Genomic DNA, 18438 nt, shown 5'->3' on the forward strand with positions numbered 1-18438 from the left:
AATAATAAGTCCATCTTCCTAGTCTGTTGAGCTCCCATTCACCTGTGCTAAGTGGTGCTGAGAAGGGCACACAAAGCTTGGAGGATCATGGTTTCTTCCATCAGAGACCCTCCAGGCCTCCAGGTAAGACTCCTGTTGCTTTGCCTGCCCTGTCGTATTTAATCTTCAGAGTCATTTTATGAGGTAGCTACTAATTTTGCAATCGTTTTACAAGTGAGCAAACTGAGGCTCAGAGAGGGTAGGTATCTTGGCCACAGTCACAGAGCTAAATAAGGAAGTGGAGCAGGTTTGTCCTGCAGTGAGTGGGAGCTAAGATGGGCACAAGGCCTGGGGCTCCCTCTCTCCACCACCAGCCTCCTCACTTTGTCTCTTTCCTTGTTCAGTCTGTCTCAATTCATCCTTAGGTTTCTCCACACCTAGAAGAGTAAGATTCAATAAATACATATGAATGAATGAATGAATGAATGAATGAGCCTCACTACCTTTTCCTAGCCCAGGGCCTTCACTCTTGTCTTTCTCTGATTCTGTTTCTTCTCTTTTTCTCTGACTCCTCTCTCTCTCTCTTTCTCTCTCTCTGTCTATATGCACGTCTATTTCTCTCCATCTCTCTGTGTCTCTTTTCACCCTCTCTCCCATGCCGTCACCCCAAAGTTCATCAGAAAAAGGAAAAAAACTTTCTTGCCCAGGCCTGCCCTACAGCTGCTAGTACTGCACTGGGAACCCCATCAGGAAAGTGCTGGCCTGGCAAAGGGCAGCTCTCGGAGCTGGTGCCTGTCTTGTGTCAGTCTGAGTCCGGACGTTGCCCTGGAAGTCCCTAGTGCCCCCTTGTCCCCTTTATGGCAGCATCCGATCTCAGCGAGGGTCAGGTCAGGACGTCGGGACCGCCATCCTCCTGGGCTTCAGGCCTCCTTGGGGCTGCCTCGTCCAACACCAGCCCATGGGACTAGCTGTCTACATTATCCAAACCAGATCACCTGCTGCCGTGAGGACGTGCCCTTCACCTGACCAGAGAACCATAGGGAGATAGACCACTTGTTGCCTGTAAAAGCCCCTGGACATGTTTGAGGTCTTTTCACAATAAAAGGGAGCCCCCCCCAAACTAAAGGAGACCCCAGAATATCAAAAGGGGCACTATCCCATGAAACAAAAACCTTGGAGTCAGCTAGGAGAAATTCATCTCGGTCCTGTTGGGCTCTCAGCTTCATCCCGAGAGACTACAGAACAGACCAGGAAGCGGGGCTGGGCTTAGCCACTTTCCGTCTGTATGACCTGGAGCAGGGCCCGGAGAGGAGGAGGTTGGCGGAGCTATCTCTGCAGCCCTCTCAGCACTGCCCTTCTGTGCTGTGTTCTGAGGGCGGAAAGAGGGTCATCTTCCCTAATCGCTTCGGGGGTAGTGGAGCCAGAGGGGCCCCGTGACCAGCCCCAGGACTCTGAGAGGCAGCTCCTGCCGCCTGCGCTAGACTGTGCTATGAAGTCACTCTCCTAGTTTCCTATCATCTAGATCTGGGGTGGCGAGGGGGTAGGCACTCTTGCCTTCGTCAGAGGGAATGACCCAGGTCTTTCTTTTTTTTTTTTTTTTTTTACTTTTTTTTTTGGGGGGGGGTTATTTATTTAGTTATTTAGTTATTATTTATGGCTGTGTTGGGTCTTCGTTTCTGTGCGAGGGCTTTCTCTAGTTGCGGCAAGTGGGGGCCACTCTTCATCGCGGCGCGCGGGCCTCTCATTATCGCGGCCTCTCTTGTTGCGGAGCACAGGCTCCAGACGCGCAGGCTCAGTAATTGTGGCTCACGGGCCCAGCTGCTCCGCGGCATGTGGGATCTTCCCAGACCAGGGCTCGAACCCGTGTCCCCTGCATCGGCAGACAGATTCTCAACCACTGCGCCACCAGGGAAGCCCAGGTCTTTCTTTTTTTGGGTGGATACTCGTGGCGCCAGGGCCTGTGGACGAGAGCCCTGGTCAGCAGCTGGACACAAAGTGTTGGCTTCACTCTCCCTGTGGGGTAGGGTGGTGAGCCAATGGGCTCTGTGTGGGACTCGTAGACACTTGCCTGTCTGCTCCTTCCCTCTAGGGCCCCACATACAGGGTGGGACCACCTCAAAGCGCACTACTTGACTTCCTCCCCTCCCACTTCTGAGCCTGCCCCCTGCCAGGCGGCCCCCAGCTACACCTTCACCGTCAAGCAGCTACTCACAAGGAGGGGAAGCTCACCCCACCACAGCCAGGTCTAAGAAATCTCACATTTCTGTATTCCTCTAAAGCAGATCTCCTTTGGGGGTGGAAACTTTAATCCGGCACCACCTCCAAGGCAGGGTGATGTCTGGGGATTCTTAATGCAGTCCTCATTGGTGACTAAGGATACGTTTTGCTCTCTGCCCGGGCCCATGTGGCCTCCCGAATGTGGACCACTTCCCCAGACTCCATGCCACTTGAGCTCATTGCCCAGCTGAGAACACTGGTCCCCAGGGTCCAACATCCCTAGGAATATCACGCAGCCCCTCCCCACCAGGGTCGCATCACTTTTAGGGCCATAAAACCATCCCTTCCCAGTCTCCGAGGAAGATCTTTCAAACCTCCCGCCTCCCTGAACTGTCCCCTCATTCCTCCAAAACTCTGTCACTCACCTCCAGAATGGCCCACCCTCACCCAGAGATCACCCCGGATAAACCCTTTTTAGAGCCAAAACTCAGGTAAAAAGACATCCCAGAGTTTCAGGCCTCCTTTCCTGAGGTGAAAATGAGGTCAAAGAAACCAACATTACTTCATTCCTTTTCCTAATAACTCACACTCTTACACTTCCATTTACGGAGCACCAGCTGTGTGCCAACTACAATGCTAAACCCATTCCTACATGAGATCATTTGATCCTCCATGGCCTTATGCAGTGAGGGTTTTCGTTGCCTGTTTTGCAAAAGAGGATCTTGCCCAGATTCTTCCAGGCTAGTCAGTGTAGGAGCCGTGACTCCAACTCAAGATGTCTGATTCCAGCCCAGGCTTTTAGTCTCCTTGCCTTCAAAGACTAAGTCTTTTCTTTAACCCTAGTCCCTCCCTTGACTCCCCCTCAAAGCTTCATTCATGTGGTTAAATGAATGAGCTGTAGAAAGTGACACAGTTACTAGTCAACTCTTTCCTAGCTTGGGGCGGTGAGCCCTCCCCACCTCACTCAGGCGACGTCCTCCCCTTCCTCCTCTTTTTCCAGCCCCCAAAGAGAGGAAAAGACACTCCCCACCAGAAGAGGCTCCTACAGCCCTGGCTCTTGATGTGCCTTCACTCACTGGATTCCCATATGAACTCCAAGAAGCGGAGTTCACCATGCTTACTGAATAAATGGGGAAACTGAGCCTCTCCAAGGTCATGGAGCTGATTCAGAACAGAGCCAGGCAGGGCAGGAATAAAGACACAGATGTAGAGAGCAGACTTGAAGATACGGGGGGTGGGGGGGGGGGAAGCTGGGACGAAGTGAGAGAGTGGCATGGACATATATACACTACCAAATGTAAAACGGATGGCTAGTGGGAAGCAGCCGCATAGCACAGGGAGATCAGCTCGATGTTTTGTGACCACCTAGAGGGGTGGGATAGGGAGGGTGGGAGGGAGGCTCAAGAGGGAGGGGATATGGGGATATATGTACACGTATAGCTGATTCACTTTGTTGTACAGCAGAAACTAACACAACATTGTAAAGCAATTATACTCCAGCAAAGATATTTTAAAAATTTAAAAGAAGAACAAAGCCAGGGTTAGAAACCAGTCAGTCTGTTCCCAAGCCTCTAAAAAAGCTCTCATTATGGACGAGAGTCACCATGGACAATAGGTAGCTCACACAGTATCACACACACAGCCGTGCCCTGAGCCTGCACTGTGCCAGGCACTGCGGTAGAGGCCTGACATGCAAATCCTCACAAAAAACTCCCGGGGTAGGTACTGTCATTGTGCCCGCCTTACAGATGTGGAAACTGAGGCTTGGCAATGCTAATCAACTTGCTCTATGTCAACTAAGAGCAGGCAGGATTCAGACCCAGCTGTGGAGGCAAGGGCAGGTGGAATGGAGGGAGACAAAACTCTCAGTAAAACATGAGTTCTTACTGGGTTCATGGACCTCAACTGATGAGCTTTAGAGGACCCGTGAATCTCATGAATTATACGCAAATGTGTGTATGCTTATTGGGGGTGGGAAGAGATCTACAGTTTTCAATATATACTCAGAGGAATCCCTAAAGACCAAAATGTGAAGAATCCCTCACCTAGCACAGTGCCTGGCTTACAAAAGTCACTCAATAATATCTGTTGAATGAATAAGTAAATGGATCAGTGAGTAAATGAATTCATGTTCCTCCATGCCCCAGGAGACACCACAAATGACCTGGTACACACATCTATCTTCTGCGATGGCGAAAGCAATCTTGGGACCTGAGCCTGATCTGCCCCCAGGTCCTTTCTCCCAGTCCCGGATGCCATAGCCAGGTGCTATGAGAGCTCCAAAGAGATGCTTCCTCCGTTTTCTCCCCACCACCCCTCCTGACAATGACCAGGCAGAGACGGGAGTTGTGCAACTCAGATAATGAAGCTTTATTGATTGCTGGGAGGGGCAAGGGTGAAACGGGGCTCAGGTGTGAAGTGCTTGTGGTGGAGGGGTGGGGGACAGGATAGGGGATTCCCCCAGTGAAATCTGCGTCCACATGGGGAGCTTTCTAGGCCTGAACAGTGCAGAACAGCTTTAGTTCTTGGTGCGAATGACCTGCTCGTGGGAGGACACCACCTTGCCATCGTGCACATCCAAGACTTTGGTGCGAATCTGACGACTGGAGGAGGTCACTGGGGAAGAGGGGAGAGAGGGCGTTATCAGCGGCGGATAGGCAATGGAGAAATCAGGAGGGCGAGGGCAAGGAGCCGAGGGCACTGGCACAAACTGTCTCCCTGCTGCCCTCTCCCCCGATTACCACTTCACCCACTGCTCTTGCCCCGGCACTGATATCATCAGCACATTTCTTTCAGACTAGAGCTCCCTAAGGTCAGGGGCAGAGTCTGTGTCTTCAGACTGGAGCTTCCTAATAACTCAGCCCAAAATGGTTCCATCCAGATCTGCCCACATGGACTGGTCTTGGTGGGAAGACCCATGTGGGGCTCTGCCCGTGATGCTGACCGCCAGAACTATGGGATCTGCCACAAATAGGGGGCCACCAACTCCTCGCCATAAGGAGGGTTTAGAAAATGGCTTCTTCTACCTACAGACGTGCCTAAGGGATACTGGGTGAGAAAACCCTAGCTCAAGCCCTCCAGAAGCCCCCATCTAACATCCTAGACATGCTGGGAGACAGGGGGTGGTCTTGAGTCCAGGTTTGATGAGGAGGAAAGTCTTACCATCTCTGGATGACTGAGAGCCAGTGGAGAACTGGGAGGTGGAGAGGCTGTGAAGACAGAAAGGGGCAAGATGATCAGACACACAGGGGGCAGTGAGTGAACAGTGGGGGGCAGGACTGGGAGGGAGGGGGGCCTTCTCACTGGGTGTCCTCGCCCTCCAGCAGGCGGCGGTAGGTGCTGATCTCCTGCTCCAGCCGCGTCTTCACGTCCAGCAGGATCTTGTACTCCTGGTTCTGTTGTTCCATCTCGCAGCGCAGCTGGGCCAGCTGTTCCTCCATGTTGCTGATCAGCTCCTGGATCTGGCCCAGCTGCAGGCAGTAGCGGCTTTTGGTCTCCTCCAGGCTGTTCTCCAGGGATGCTTTCTGGGAGGGAAGGAGAGCAGATCAGGAATCAGTGAGGGTGGTCATTCTCTCCCTCCAGGGCCCTGGACACCGCCCCAGGCCTGGCAGCCGCCCCTACCATGCTGAAATGGGACTGCAGCTCGATCTCCAGGTTCTGCAGGGTGCGCCGGAGCTCTGAGATCTCGGTCTTGCTGCTCTGCACCAGCTCGCTGTTGGCGGCCACCTCGTGGTTCAGTTCCTCCGTCTGCAGAAAAGAAAACATCGTTGGCGCTGGAAGTTCCAGGGAGGCAGGCGTCCTGGGTCCCTTCCACTCCGAAGACCACCCACCTTGCTGAAGAACCAGTCCTCGGCGTCCTTGCGGTTCTTCTCTGCCATCTTCTCGTACTGGTCGCGCATCTCGTTCAGGATGCGGCTGAGGTCCACGCCGGGGGCGGCGTCCATCTCCACGTTGACATCCCCGCCCACTTGGCCTCGCAGGGCATTCATTTCCTGCACAACCAAAGAACGGTCCACAGTCAGGGGCCTCACTATGGCAACCGATGAGGGCTCCCTAGTCAGAGGTGTTCCTGGTCTCTGAACATTCCTCTCCACCATCTCTTCCCTCCCAGCTAACCCTCTAAGCTGGCTTTTCCATTTTGCTCTCACCTCCTCGTGGTTCTTCCGGAGGTAGGCCAGCTCCTCCTTCAGGCTCTCGATCTGCATCTCCAGGTCGGCTCTGGCCAGGGTCAGCTCGTCCAGCACCCTGCGTAGGCCGTTGATGTCGGCCTCCACGCTCAAGCGCAGGTTCAGCTCCGTCTCGTACCTGGAATGACCCAGCAAAAAAAGGAATGAGACCCCCTCCCTGGTCACACTGAAGGCTCTGTTCTCTTCCCCCTGCAGCTTCTGCCCATAGTTGGCATCCTGTGGGCGGTTTAGTGAGCCAGTCTTGAAGATGGCATGGATGGACACAGAGCCCACTATTCCTCAGATCTGAAATTCTGGGGAGGCGGACAGTGCCAAGAATAAGACAGTTGATCGTGCTATAGAATTCACGGAGGGGGCGATGTTTCTGGCTTCAGCCAACCAGTAGCACACGAGGCCTCCAGATATAACTACCTCCTGCACTTCAGGGGCAGGCGGGCAAGTGGGGACTGCCCCTCCCTAAAGCAGTGGCTCCCTAACCCGGCTGTGGATCAGGATCACCCAGGTAGCCTATTAAAAATCACTGAATCAAAAAAAATAATAATAATAACTGAATCAGAACTCCAAAGGTGGGGCCCAAGGGTCTTGTATTTTTACAAACACCCCAAGGGGTTTTCAACACAGCCATTGTGGCACTAGTCAGCTCTGTTCAGGGAACACTTCTCCAGAAATGCCCAACCCAGGGGAGACTGGATGCTCTGAAACACCACTGCCAACTCACTTGGTGCGGAAGTCATCAGCGGCCAGACGGGCATTGTCGATCTGCAGCACGACACTAGCGTTGTCCACAGTGGCTGCAAGGATCTGCAAGTGGAAAGGGCACAGGTCATTGGTCCAGTGGACAGCACGAACCAGACCTGACTGCAGCCTGCATCGGGACTTTGCTTTCATGCTTCTGCCTGAGTCCCTGCTACTCCTCACAAGCCTTTGCCACGGCAGCCTAAAGGATAACTCCCAGTGGTCCAGATTTGACCCAGGACTTGGCTACTTGTGGTCAGCAGAATGGGTAGAAAGAGCCCTGACCTTAGATAAAAAGCCCTCGAGTTCTGATCCTGTATCTACCACCGAGTTGTTGCAAAACCTGAGATGGGTCTCAGGCCCTCGAGCGCCCTACCCACAGAGGAAGGGAGTGACCGGACTCTCCAGACCCCCTTCCTAATCTGAATTCTCCTCTCTCTGCACAAGCCAGCCCTGTCAGTCCTCTGTAGGCACATATACTCCTTTTCAAGTCTTCAGAGCACAGGACCTCAAAGTGGGGCTTTCCCGAAAGTTGAGATCCATCTGGCACAGGGGCTTCGAAAAGAAGAAGCAAAAGGAAAGAAAAAAAAAGGTAGACTGAACCCTGGACTGGCTAGAGTTCCCTCCCTCATCCTCTAATTTCCCTAATCCACTCAAAGCATCAGAGCCAGACACCAAGGGAAGCAGGAACAGCAGACTCCTGGGGTGACATGGGAGCAAGGAACGGGGGCTGGAGTCAGATGACACAAGCCCCCCAGGCCCTCTCCTATGTGGGGCACGTAAAGTGGGCCACCACTGATTGTCTCTGTGGGTTTTCCATGCCCTCCTGGCTGTGGGGAGGGGCCACCGTGCCAGGGCGCATGGGCGGCAGCCCAGACTAATGAGCTAATGAGTGGTTTGGATGTCTAGCCTGGTGCAGTTAGAACCTCGCTCCTCCCCGGTGCTGGAGAACGGGTTGCTGCCTCCTGTACTGGCAGGTGGGGCACAAGGGCTTTAGCCTTGGCTCGGCCATTAATTTGCTGTGTGACCTTGGGCAGACAGCCCAAAGCTTCAGCTTCTTCCTCTGTAAAATGTAAGGGTAGGAATCCCTGGTCTCTTGTGGTCTGAGAATCTGGAGCTCAGAGAGGCCTGAGCAAGATAGGGGAAGGGAGACCATCTTCTCATAGACCAGCTCTGTTGGGGGCATCCAGAGCCAAAAGAAGGGATCTGGAGCTGGAAGCTATCCTGTCTAAGAATCCCAAGCAACCAGTGGCCTGAGGCATCCATTGCTCCTAAATGAGCTAGCTGGAATAGCACCTCCTGCTGCCTGATCCACGCACCTTGTTCCTCAGGTCCTCGATGGTCTTGAAGTAGGGGCTGTAGTCCCTGACCTCAGTGGGCCGTTGCTTCTGGTACCAGTCGCGGATCTTCACCTCCAGGTCAGTGTTGGCCTCCTCCAGGGCACGTACCTTGTCCAGGTAGGAGGCCAGGCGGTCGTTGAGGTTCTGCATGGTCACCTTCTCACTGCCCACCAGGAGCCCATCACCCCAGCTAAAGCCACCACCCGAACCCCCACCGAAGCCACCACTGTAGCCGGCGCCAACGCCACTGCCATATCCTCCACTGAAGCCACTACCCAGGGCCCCACCAAAGCTGCTGCTGCTGCTGTAGCCGCCGCCATAGCCGCCCCCCAGCCCGTAGGCACACCCAGCGTTGTAGCGGGAGGAGGACTGGCCCCCGTAGGCGCTGGGGGCCCGGCAGGAGCCTCCGACCAGGGTGGAAGGCCCGCGGCTGCAGCCACCACCGAAGCCACTGGTGCCCTTCATGGAGCTGGAGGAGGTGAACTGGTGGCTAGTCATGGTGCCAAGGACGGAGGTGAGTGAGCGAGTGAGCAGGCAGAGAGGAGAGAAAGGTGCTTAGGTGAGTGAGAAAAGGATGCAAGGCTTTATACTCCTGGGTAAGGGCGGGCCTGGCATTTTCCATTCCCCTTGGCTTTCATCACCCAGGGGACAGTGCCAACTCCCAGGCACATCCCTCCTCTCCTCCGCCTCATCATGTCTGTCATATTTTACTGGAAACTCATTGTTCGGGGTGTTTGGGGTTTCTTGTCCCACCAGGTGTGATTCACAGGAGGACGTATGGGCCTGCAGGCTACACTTTCCCTTTGGGCCCTGGGAGCACAGCCCTCTGCATATGCTGGGCTCAGCCAGGTGGTGGGAGAGGGTCTCTGCACCATAAACCTAGTGACTTGTTAGTCCCCATTAACTAGGTGGGTCTCTGACATCCACCTAGAGGAAGCCCAGCACTCCATGTTCCAGGAGGAACACCGGCATGGCAAGGTCACATGGGGCACAGAGATGCCCCCTCAGCATTACCACCCATAAAAAGAAACAAGGTTTTGGGGCCCTCCCAACTCTGACCTGCTGGGCTGTGCCATGGGGCCCGTCACATCCCCCCGAAACATGCCCAGCCAGTAGTCAGGTGGCTCAGGCTTCTATCCCGACACCCCCAGTAAAGGGAAATCCAGGCAGCTCTCCCCAGCCCTAGGCACAGACCCTAAGATCCTCCACACATCTGTGGATGGGCCCATGGCATTGGCTGCTCAGTCTGGCCAAGGGCAGGTGGTGTCACAGGAGACACTGGGAAAGAGCGTGGAGCCAGCCTGAGTCCTGACTCTGCTATTTACTCCTGTGTGACCCAGGCCCTGACCCTCCTCGGAGTCTCAGTTTGCTCATCTGTAAAGTGGGAGTACTGCAGAGTCAGCACTGAGAATCCAACGTGGCAATGGATGTGAAAGGGTTTTGTAAGCTGAGGGTGGCACAAAGTCTGGGTAGCACTGTTGTGGCCCCGTCTGGGCCCCAGACCGGATGAAGCAACACTACTGGAACAGGACTGGAGGGGCCTCTTTGCTTCCAGCCCCAGGTGTTTTCTCAGGCCCCCAGGGCAGCCCCTCGTGGGAGGGTCTGGCTCAGGCACACTTGTTTGAGCCCCTTGTGGAGCTGACTCAAGGGATGTTTGGGGTTTGTTTGTTTGTTTTCGGTGGCGGGAGGAGTGCAGGCACCTGAAAGTGAACTCAAGGGTCCCGGACTACTGAGGCCCCGAGGGTCAGGGGACATGTCCAGGGGTCCATCAAGTTCTGCCTCGGAGGTTTGTATATGGGGACCTCAGCTATCCCAGGTCTCCCAGACAACCTCCAAAGGCACCCCCTTTGGCCTCACCCCGCCCTCCTGCCGCCCCTCAGCCCCACGGACCCCGGCAGGCATGTTGGGAGGAATGTGGTCGTGTCTGGGGCTGCCTGACGCGTCCCATCTCCCCAGACAGGTCCTAACAGCCCCTGCTGGAGGCTCCAACACTCCTCCTAGGATCAACTGCTCCCGGAAGGGGAGCAGAGCCTCCCTCTCCCCCCCACCCTAACCCAAAGCAGAAGTCAGGGAGCCGCCCTCCCCGCCCCCTGCCCCTGGGGCTTAGAAGACAATACTGAGACAGACACTCGAGGCTGTGGGCTCCCCAAAACTGCCATGCTGAGGACACTCAAGTGCGTGAGTATGTGAGTGAGTGAGTGACCACCCCTGACAGAGACCCCTAATCTCCTTCCGGAGGATGGTCCCCCAGGCCCGGCCCAGCCCTTCCTCTTCCTCAGTGAGGGGCAGCAGGGATTTGGGCTGAAGGAGGAAGTCTTTGTTAGAAGATGTTGCAGTCGGCTGTGGGGTGGAGGGGGGGGCGGTGCTCTCCAGAGAAGAATGCAGCATCCAGAGGGAGCCGGGGGGCACCAGTGGGTGCAGAGCCCAGCACCCACTTCCTCTGTGCCACCCACCACCCTGTCTCTCTCCACCACAGGGAACCACGGATAGAATCCCTGGAGCACGGGACACAGGAAAAGCTCTTCTTCCCTCTCATTTGATTCAGTGGAACCCAAAAGAGGCTCCCTCCTTGCCCCTCTCCAAGGGGAATCCAAAAGACAAAGAGGGTAGGGAACCCATGACATATAAATTCACGCACACCATCTAGGAAGAGACCTTTGCCAGCCCCCTCCCTACCTCCATGGACCCTGGAATCCCAGCATGGGAATCAAGTCTGATCTCCTCCTTCACCCAGGACTAGACCTTGGCTCACATCCTAAGGCCAGTCCCCTTCCCCCTGCACACAGGGATCTAGATGCAAGTAGCCCAGCCCGGTCTTCCTGACATTTTGAAGAGAGGCAGCTTTCGGGGGCAGCCGTGGCTAATGTGATGGGGGGTTGTCTGTTGGAGCTGGAGTACCCCCCCACCTCTGGAGTCCCAGGCAGGCTTTGTGTGGCATGTCAGGAGCCTGGGGCGGTGCCTCTTGTGGTTGGTGAGTGTCCCGGCACCAGCCTGTGGTAGGGCGGACCAATGCCAATCCAAACTGGTGAAGGGGCAGGGCGAGGCAGCCCCCACAGAGCTCACACTGTGTGCTGAGGACCCGGCTGGGCACAGGGGATGGGATCCTAAGGAAGGAGGGGACCTAGGGACAGCCCAGTCTGAGGAGGGAGGCACAGCCCCTGCTCTCAGAGCCCGGTCTCATGGAAGAGACTGCCTCTTTGGAAGCCCCCAGCCTGAAAGGAAAGAGAGGCTACACATCAGAATTACTGAAGATATGAACAAACATAAGAAAAGTGCAATTCGTGTGTATTCATTTCCTGGGGCTGCAGAAGTAAATTATCACAAACCTGGTGGTTAAAAACAACTGAAAATCTTCTCTCACCGTTCTGGAGGCGTGAAGTCTAAAATTAAGATGCCACGCTCCCTATGGATGTGCTGGGAGAGAATCATTCCTTGCCTCCGCCAGCTTCTGGCGGCCCCATGCATTCCTTGGTTTGTGGCAACAAAACTCCAGTCTCTGCCTCTGTCTTTACGTGGCCAGCATCTCTGTGTCTCCATGTGTCCTTTTCTATCTAAGGACACTCATTGGATTTAGCGCCCACCCTAATCCAGTATGATCTTCTCTCAATTCTTACATCTGCAAAGACCCTATTTCCAAATCAGTTCACAGTCTGAGGTTCCGGGTGCACATGAATTTGAGCGGGACACTATTCAACCCACTACACCATGTAACAGACCCGTAACTATCTGTGTTGCAGAGGCAGTGGTGAAAACTTGTTGGAGGGATGGTTGTGATAAGACGTTTGCAGGGCCAGTCCAGACGGCTTCTGGGAGCAGCTCTAACTCAACATGTAAAGGCGCCGGGGAGGGAGCAGCAGGGAAGCACAGAATTCTCAGGTCTCTGATCCACACTCCCCATCACCCAGTTTCTCTGACTCCTTCACAAATAGACAATGGCTCTGGGAGAGAGCTCTTTTTTTTTTAACTTTTTATTTTGAAATAATTTTAAACTTTCAGAAAAAGTTGCAAAAATTGTACAAGGTCTATGTGTACCCTTCACCCAGCTTCCCCTAATATGAACAGATCACATAAACATTATACAACGATCAACACCAACACATTAACGTTGACCCAATACTGTTAATTAACGACAGACTTGAATTTCACCAGGATTTCCACCAATGATCCCTTTTTGTTGCAGGATCCAATCCGGGTTTCCACTCACTTGTTGTCATGTCTCCTGCAGTCTGTGACAGCCCCTCCTCGTCGTTCCTTGTCTTTTAAGACCTTGACACTTTTGAAGAGTACTGGTCGGTTATTTTGTAAAATATCCCTCGGTTGGGGTTTTTCTGATATTTTCTCAACATCAGATTGAGGTGATGCATTTTGGCAAGAAAAGCACAGAAGTGTCGTTGTGGTCTTCTCAGTGCATCATCTCAGGCATCCGTGTGTTGATGTGTCTTAGGGCTGGTGACATTAACCTTGTTCATTGGCTAAGGTGGGGTTTGCTAGGTTTCTCCACTGTAATATTATTTTTCTCGCTGAAACTAATAAATACTTTGAGGAAGATACTTTGAGACTATGCAACTTATCCTGTTTCTCTTTAAACTTTCACCGACTGGTTTTTGAATCCATCAGTGGAGGGAAAGAGCTCTTGATGGTCACTGGCTCTAGAGCCTCATTTTTCCAGACTTGAGGGACTGTGGCTTTTAGGAGACATTGGGGGAGTGGTCCAGGCCCAAGAAAGAACTCTTTCTTCCTCTCTTGTCCAGCCCCAAAGCCAGCCTGGGCCCTCTCAAACCATCTCTGTACCCTAAGGTATTCCCAGGCCTCTTCCCTTAAGAGATACCAAGTGTTTCTCTAACCACTGACGTCTAGAGTCTCTTCTTAGCCCCCGCACCAGCCATGGGGGAAAGGAAGGGACAGTCAAGGTCCTCCCCATGTCACAGGTAGGAAGTCTGAGGTCCAGAGAGGTTCACAGTCAAGTAACCAGTTGGAGCCCTCCTTGCGATTCTCAGACCACCTTCCTCTCCAGGGTCTGCTGGCTGAGCTTCTCATCTCCTCCTGGCAGAGTCTTATGTCCCCTGCCCTTCCTTCCTCATCTCTCCACACTCTCCCCTGCCCAGACCCCTTCACTTTGCCCATCCCTCTCTCCAAGTCCCAGCCACCTGTGTACAGCAAGGGTTAAGTCTCCTAGAGCTGAGGGCTGTCACTTCTAAGAATGACAAGCTGGAACCTGAACTGACCTGGACCTGAGTGTCTGTCGCCAGAAATGCAGGGCTAGCACGGGGGCCAGGAGCAGGCTGGCAGGTAGGATTGCAGGCCCAGGAGGCAATCAGGAGTCTGGAACACCCGGGTGCCCTGTCCCCTAGAAAGCTCTACCACCCGCTGGTTTCCCAGGCCAGCCTGCCTGTCTGGGCCAAGCGTCCTGTGAGAACCTGCGCTGACACAACAGATAGGCTGATTCAAGTGTTTCCGTGTCCATGGGCCCGTCTGAGCCTGCCAGCTGCTAGAGCTGATAGAACAGAGACTGACCATCCCACGTTTTAGATGCAGAAGTTTCAGAGGTTGAGGAAATCCTCAAGCGTCCACAGCAAGGAAGCTTCTCAGCCAGGATTCAATCCCAGCTCTACCTGGGCTGTAAGCCTCACTTTTCAAAGACAGGTCCCCTCCCGCCAGAGGGTCCCCAAAAGTCTGAGCCAGAAAGGGCCTCAGGGGTCATCTAGACAAGTCTCTTAACTTTACAGATGGGGAAACCGAGGTCCAGAGAGGGGAAAGGTCATGTTCAAAGTCACACACCAGAACCCGCTTTGAAAGTGCCAAGTGTTTAACAATTGTTAGCCAGGAATCTGAGCTAGGCAGGGTGAGAATGTATAGGGTGAAAAGAGCTGTGCCTGCACCCCAGAATCACATTTGGGTTGTTACGAACATTAACGGTTGGGTAACCAAAGGCCAGCAACAGATGGATTCACTAACCCTCTATTAGCTCCCTGTTCAAGTAAAATAAGGCTTAAGTTCTCCAGCCAATAACCCGTGCTGCCCAGTGCAAACTGAGCTCCACCCCAGCAGCCCAGGTTTCTCACTAACCCCAACATCCCCACTCATCTCCCAGCCTCTGCCTGAATTTCCTCTTCTGTCTCCTCTTTCTGCCCAACTCTCACACTCTTTGAGGCCAAGCCTCAGTTCAACAGACAGATGTAATATATGATTTCTGTAGACTGTGTGGCATAAAGTAGATGCTCAGTGAAAGACAGACAGAAGAGAAAGAGAGAGGGGCAAGGAAGGGAGGAAGGGAGGAAAGGGAAGATGGTAAAGAAATGTGGAAGGATGGATGGATGGATGGATGGATGGATGGATGGATGGATGGATTGGCAGGTGAGTGGGCAGATGGATGGATGGATGGAAGGATAATGGATGGATAAATAGAAAAATGGAAGGTGGATGGATGGTGGGTGGGTAGGTGGGTGGGCAGGGGGGTGAAGGATGGTTGGAACACAGAGAAACGGATGTCATCCCACCCATCCCAAGGTGGGCAAGCATCCTAGAGGAGTTTTTAACTTCGCTGAACCTTGACGATGAATACACGTTAAGCAAGCTAAGGAAGTGAGGAAGGACATCCCATTTGCTCAGGGAAGCACCTGAGCAAAGACACATAGGCGTGAGACGTGGGTCTGTTGGAGAACGCAAGCACTTAAGCATTGCTGGAGCACGCTGCTGAAGGCTGGATCTGCCTGATGGAACTGAGAGCAGAGGCTGGGGGACGAAGGCTGTGCTAAGGAGGTCAGACTTTATCCTGACAACTCTGGGGGCACTGAAGGGTCCTAAGAAGGGCAATGACGCTGTCAGGTGCGTTTACAAGGGCTACTCTGGCGTCCCTGTGGAACACACTTTGGGAGAGGGGGAAGCGAAGGGAAAACGCGAAGGAAGATGCCGCTTGCCCTTATCCAGATAAGGGACGGGTTTGGTGGACTTCTCTCGCAGGGAGTCCCACCCCCTCACCTCAGATCACCTGGATCTCCCCTTTTTCAGCGCTCCCAGTACTTCTATGATCTGTGCACCCCCCCATTATAGTTTACTACAGTGCCTTCGGGGGCCAGCCACAAAGTGTCTCTCTCATGTAGTAGGTGTTCAGGGTGTTAATTTACTGTAATTACTCTGGCCTGACAGGGGAGACACAGCCCTTATGCTTGGGGGCACCCAGTCTAATGGGGGAGGGCAAATGAGCCTAGATCCTTCTCTGCTCCGTAGGCTGAGTGGAGCCCAGAACCGAGGAGCCGCCGGCGGGGGCGCGGGGGCGGGGGTGGGTAGCACACGGAAGCCTTCTTGGAAAGGTTTGACTCAGGTTTGAAAGAAGGAAGATCCCTGGATGGGTGGAGTGGGAGCCGGCATTCCCAGACAGGGGCGTGGCTGTGAGAACTCCAGCGCCAGCAACGTCAGCACCTGGGAATCACAAGAGCTGTGTCAGGAGCCTTGAGCGACAGGCTCTGGGAGAGGGTACGGGAGACCCCGCAAGAAAGGCAAGGCTTCCCAGCCGGAAGGAAAGGCAGTTCCAGCCTGAAGGGTAGAAAGAAAGGAGCAGTTTCCACCAGTCAAAGGTGGGGGACCAGGTTCAAGGCCGTGCAGCCCACCCCGCCCCCCAGGCTGAGACACGGAGGAGCCTGGGAGGGAGCAGGGCCTCCCAGGTCCGTCACACTTGGGGTTCCAGCCTGGGCTCCCCCACTGACCAGCTGTGTGACTTTGGACAAGTCACTGCAGCCCTCTGAGCCTGTTTCCTATCAAATGGGCAAAATTATCGTTCCTCCCTCGCAGGATTATTGAGAGGAGTAGACAATTCATGGCAGGTAGCCAGCACGGTGCTTGGCACAGAGGAAATTTTTAGCTAAAAACTTATCTTAAACGAAGCCCTAGAGGTCAAGGGCGGGCAGGGGGTGAGCACAAATGGAAAACAGGTATCAAAATTCAAGCAAAGGCAGAGGCAAAGAACAAAGAGGAGTCCAGGAGAGCGCTGGGGCATCGGTGTGACAGGAGGAGGGAGACCTCGGGAGAGCTGCTGAGGCCAGCAGGCCTCTGTGATGAACTGGTGAGTCTGCGAGGGCCTGGCCAGGGCGGAGTCGCTGGGAACTGGTAGGTGCGGAAGCCCTGCCAAGGAAGAGTCAGCAGGACGGCTTGGGTGAGAGGGGAAAAGGCAGGGGCCCACATCCTGAGGTTGGAGGTCCAGCACTGTCCCCCTGCACCTCCCGCCCCCCACCTCCCCGCCCCCAGCCTGGGAGTGAGGGAGGTGGGGAAGCAGCAGCTCAGGGATTCCAGTGAGACCCCGAGACCAGGGAAGTCCCACCAGTCACGCGGCATTACCTGGTTCTCCAAGCAGCCCTGGCTGTCGGTGCAACGGGGGCAACATCTGTCTTCAGACACACACACATACCCATTTCTATGTCACTCACTTCCAAATGAGGGGACTGGGCAGTTTATGAGAAAAGACACATGTACAGCAGAGCAAAGGAAACCATAAACAAAAGAAAAAGCACACAGGCTGGGAGAAAACATTTGCAAACGATGCAGCTGACAAGGGGTTAATTTCCAAAGTATACAGATAGTTCATACAGCTCAATATCAAAAATCAAACAACGCCATCAAAAAATGGGCATCATCAAAAAGTCTACAAATAATTAATGCTGGAGAGGGTGTGGAAGGGAACCCTCCTACAACGTTGGTGGGAATGAAAATTGATGCAGCCACTATGGAAAACAGTATGGAGGTTCCTTAAAAAACTAAAAATAGAGTTACCCATATGATCCAGCAATCCCACTCCTGGGCATATATCTGGAAAAAATGAAAACTCTGTTTCGAAAGGGTACATGCACCCCAATGTTCATAGCAGCAGTATTTACAATAGCCAAGACATGGTAGCAACCTAAGTGTCCATCAGCAGATGAATGGATAAAGAAGATGTGGTATACATACAATGGAATATTACTCAGCTATAAAAAGAATGAAGTAATGCCATTTGCAGCAACATAGATGGACCTAGAGATTATCACACTAAGTGAAGTAAGTCAGGCAGAGAAAGACAAATATTATATGATATCATTTATATGTGGGATCTAAAATATGATACAAATGAACTTATTTACAAAACAGAAACAGACTCACAGACATAGAAAACAAACTTATGGTTACCAAAGGGGAAAGAGGAGGGGGAGGGATAAATTAGGAGTATGAGATTAACAGATATATACTACTATATATAAAATAGATAAGCAACAAGGATTTACTGTACAGCACAGAGAACTATATTCAATATCTTGTAATATCCTATAACGGAAAAGAAGCTGAAAAAGAATATATGTGTATATATACATATATACATGTATAACTGAATCTACTTTGCTGTATACGTAAATATTGTAAATCAACTATAGTTCAGTTTAAAAAAAGGAAAAAATTTATAACATAAAACTTACCTCATGTATAATAAAACTAAAAATATACATTAAAGAAAAATAAATCAAGAATTAGATAATAGAGGATATTGATGAACATGTTTTGGTTGCAAAAGACAGAAACCCAAATTGAATTAGTTTCAAAAAGAGGCAATTCATTGATTCATCATTCTCTCTCTCTCTCTCTGTCTCTCTCTCTCTCTCTCTAATGCGCGCACACACACACACACGCACACACACACACACACACACACACACACACACACACACACACACACACACGGCTGGAACCATGGCTGAAGGCAGTCCTAAACTCATCCTTCAGCCTCTTGGCTAGAGAGGATCAACTCGAATTTGAAAAAAACCCAGGGAAGGCCACCTGCATGGCCTGATGTGGCCAGTAGCCAGAATCCTATATGACCAACCCAGCAGGCATACTTGCCCCACAGCCCCAAGCCCCAACCAAGGAGTAAAGGTCTAGTACCAGAAAAAGCGAGGGGCACAGATTTGGCGCCAACCTCTATGATCTAAGCAGCCACCCCAATTTGTGTCTGCTGCAAA

The 18438-nt window shown here is 52.8% G+C and overlaps 1 protein-coding gene and 1 long non-coding RNA gene across 4 annotated transcripts; one reads left to right on the forward strand and one right to left on the reverse strand.

Moving 5' to 3' along the window:
- Nucleotides 1-4542: 4542 nt before the first annotated feature.
- On the reverse strand, nt 4543-9121 carry KRT14 (keratin 14). The gene is made up of 8 exons (XM_036837648.1): nt 8438-9121; nt 7102-7184; nt 6345-6501; nt 6027-6188; nt 5818-5943; nt 5500-5720; nt 5359-5405; nt 4543-4812 (listed from the first exon to the last, which is right to left on the reverse strand). Exons 1-8 carry the CDS (start codon nt 8954-8956, stop codon nt 4715-4717), a joined length of 1413 nt encoding a protein of 470 aa, XP_036693543.1. The 5' UTR covers nt 8957-9121; the 3' UTR covers nt 4543-4714.
- Nucleotides 9122-10549: 1428 nt separating this feature from the next.
- Nucleotides 10550-17038, forward strand: LOC118887096. 3 transcript variants are annotated; one of them, XR_005017884.1, is made up of 4 exons: nt 10590-10644; nt 10935-11064; nt 12196-12334; nt 12639-17038. It is a non-coding gene; the product is annotated as an uncharacterized LOC118887096 (long non-coding RNA). The 3 variants fall into 3 exon arrangements; XR_005017887.1 differs by lacking the exon at nt 10935-11064 and having other exon boundaries at nt 10550-10632; XR_005017886.1 differs by lacking the exon at nt 10935-11064 and having other exon boundaries at nt 10582-10644.
- Nucleotides 17039-18438: the final 1400 nt, after the last annotated feature.

This window comes from Balaenoptera musculus, chromosome 20 (genome assembly GCF_009873245.2).
Source record: "Balaenoptera musculus isolate JJ_BM4_2016_0621 chromosome 20, mBalMus1.pri.v3, whole genome shotgun sequence".
NCBI classification, from domain to species: domain Eukaryota; kingdom Metazoa; phylum Chordata; class Mammalia; order Artiodactyla; family Balaenopteridae; genus Balaenoptera; species Balaenoptera musculus.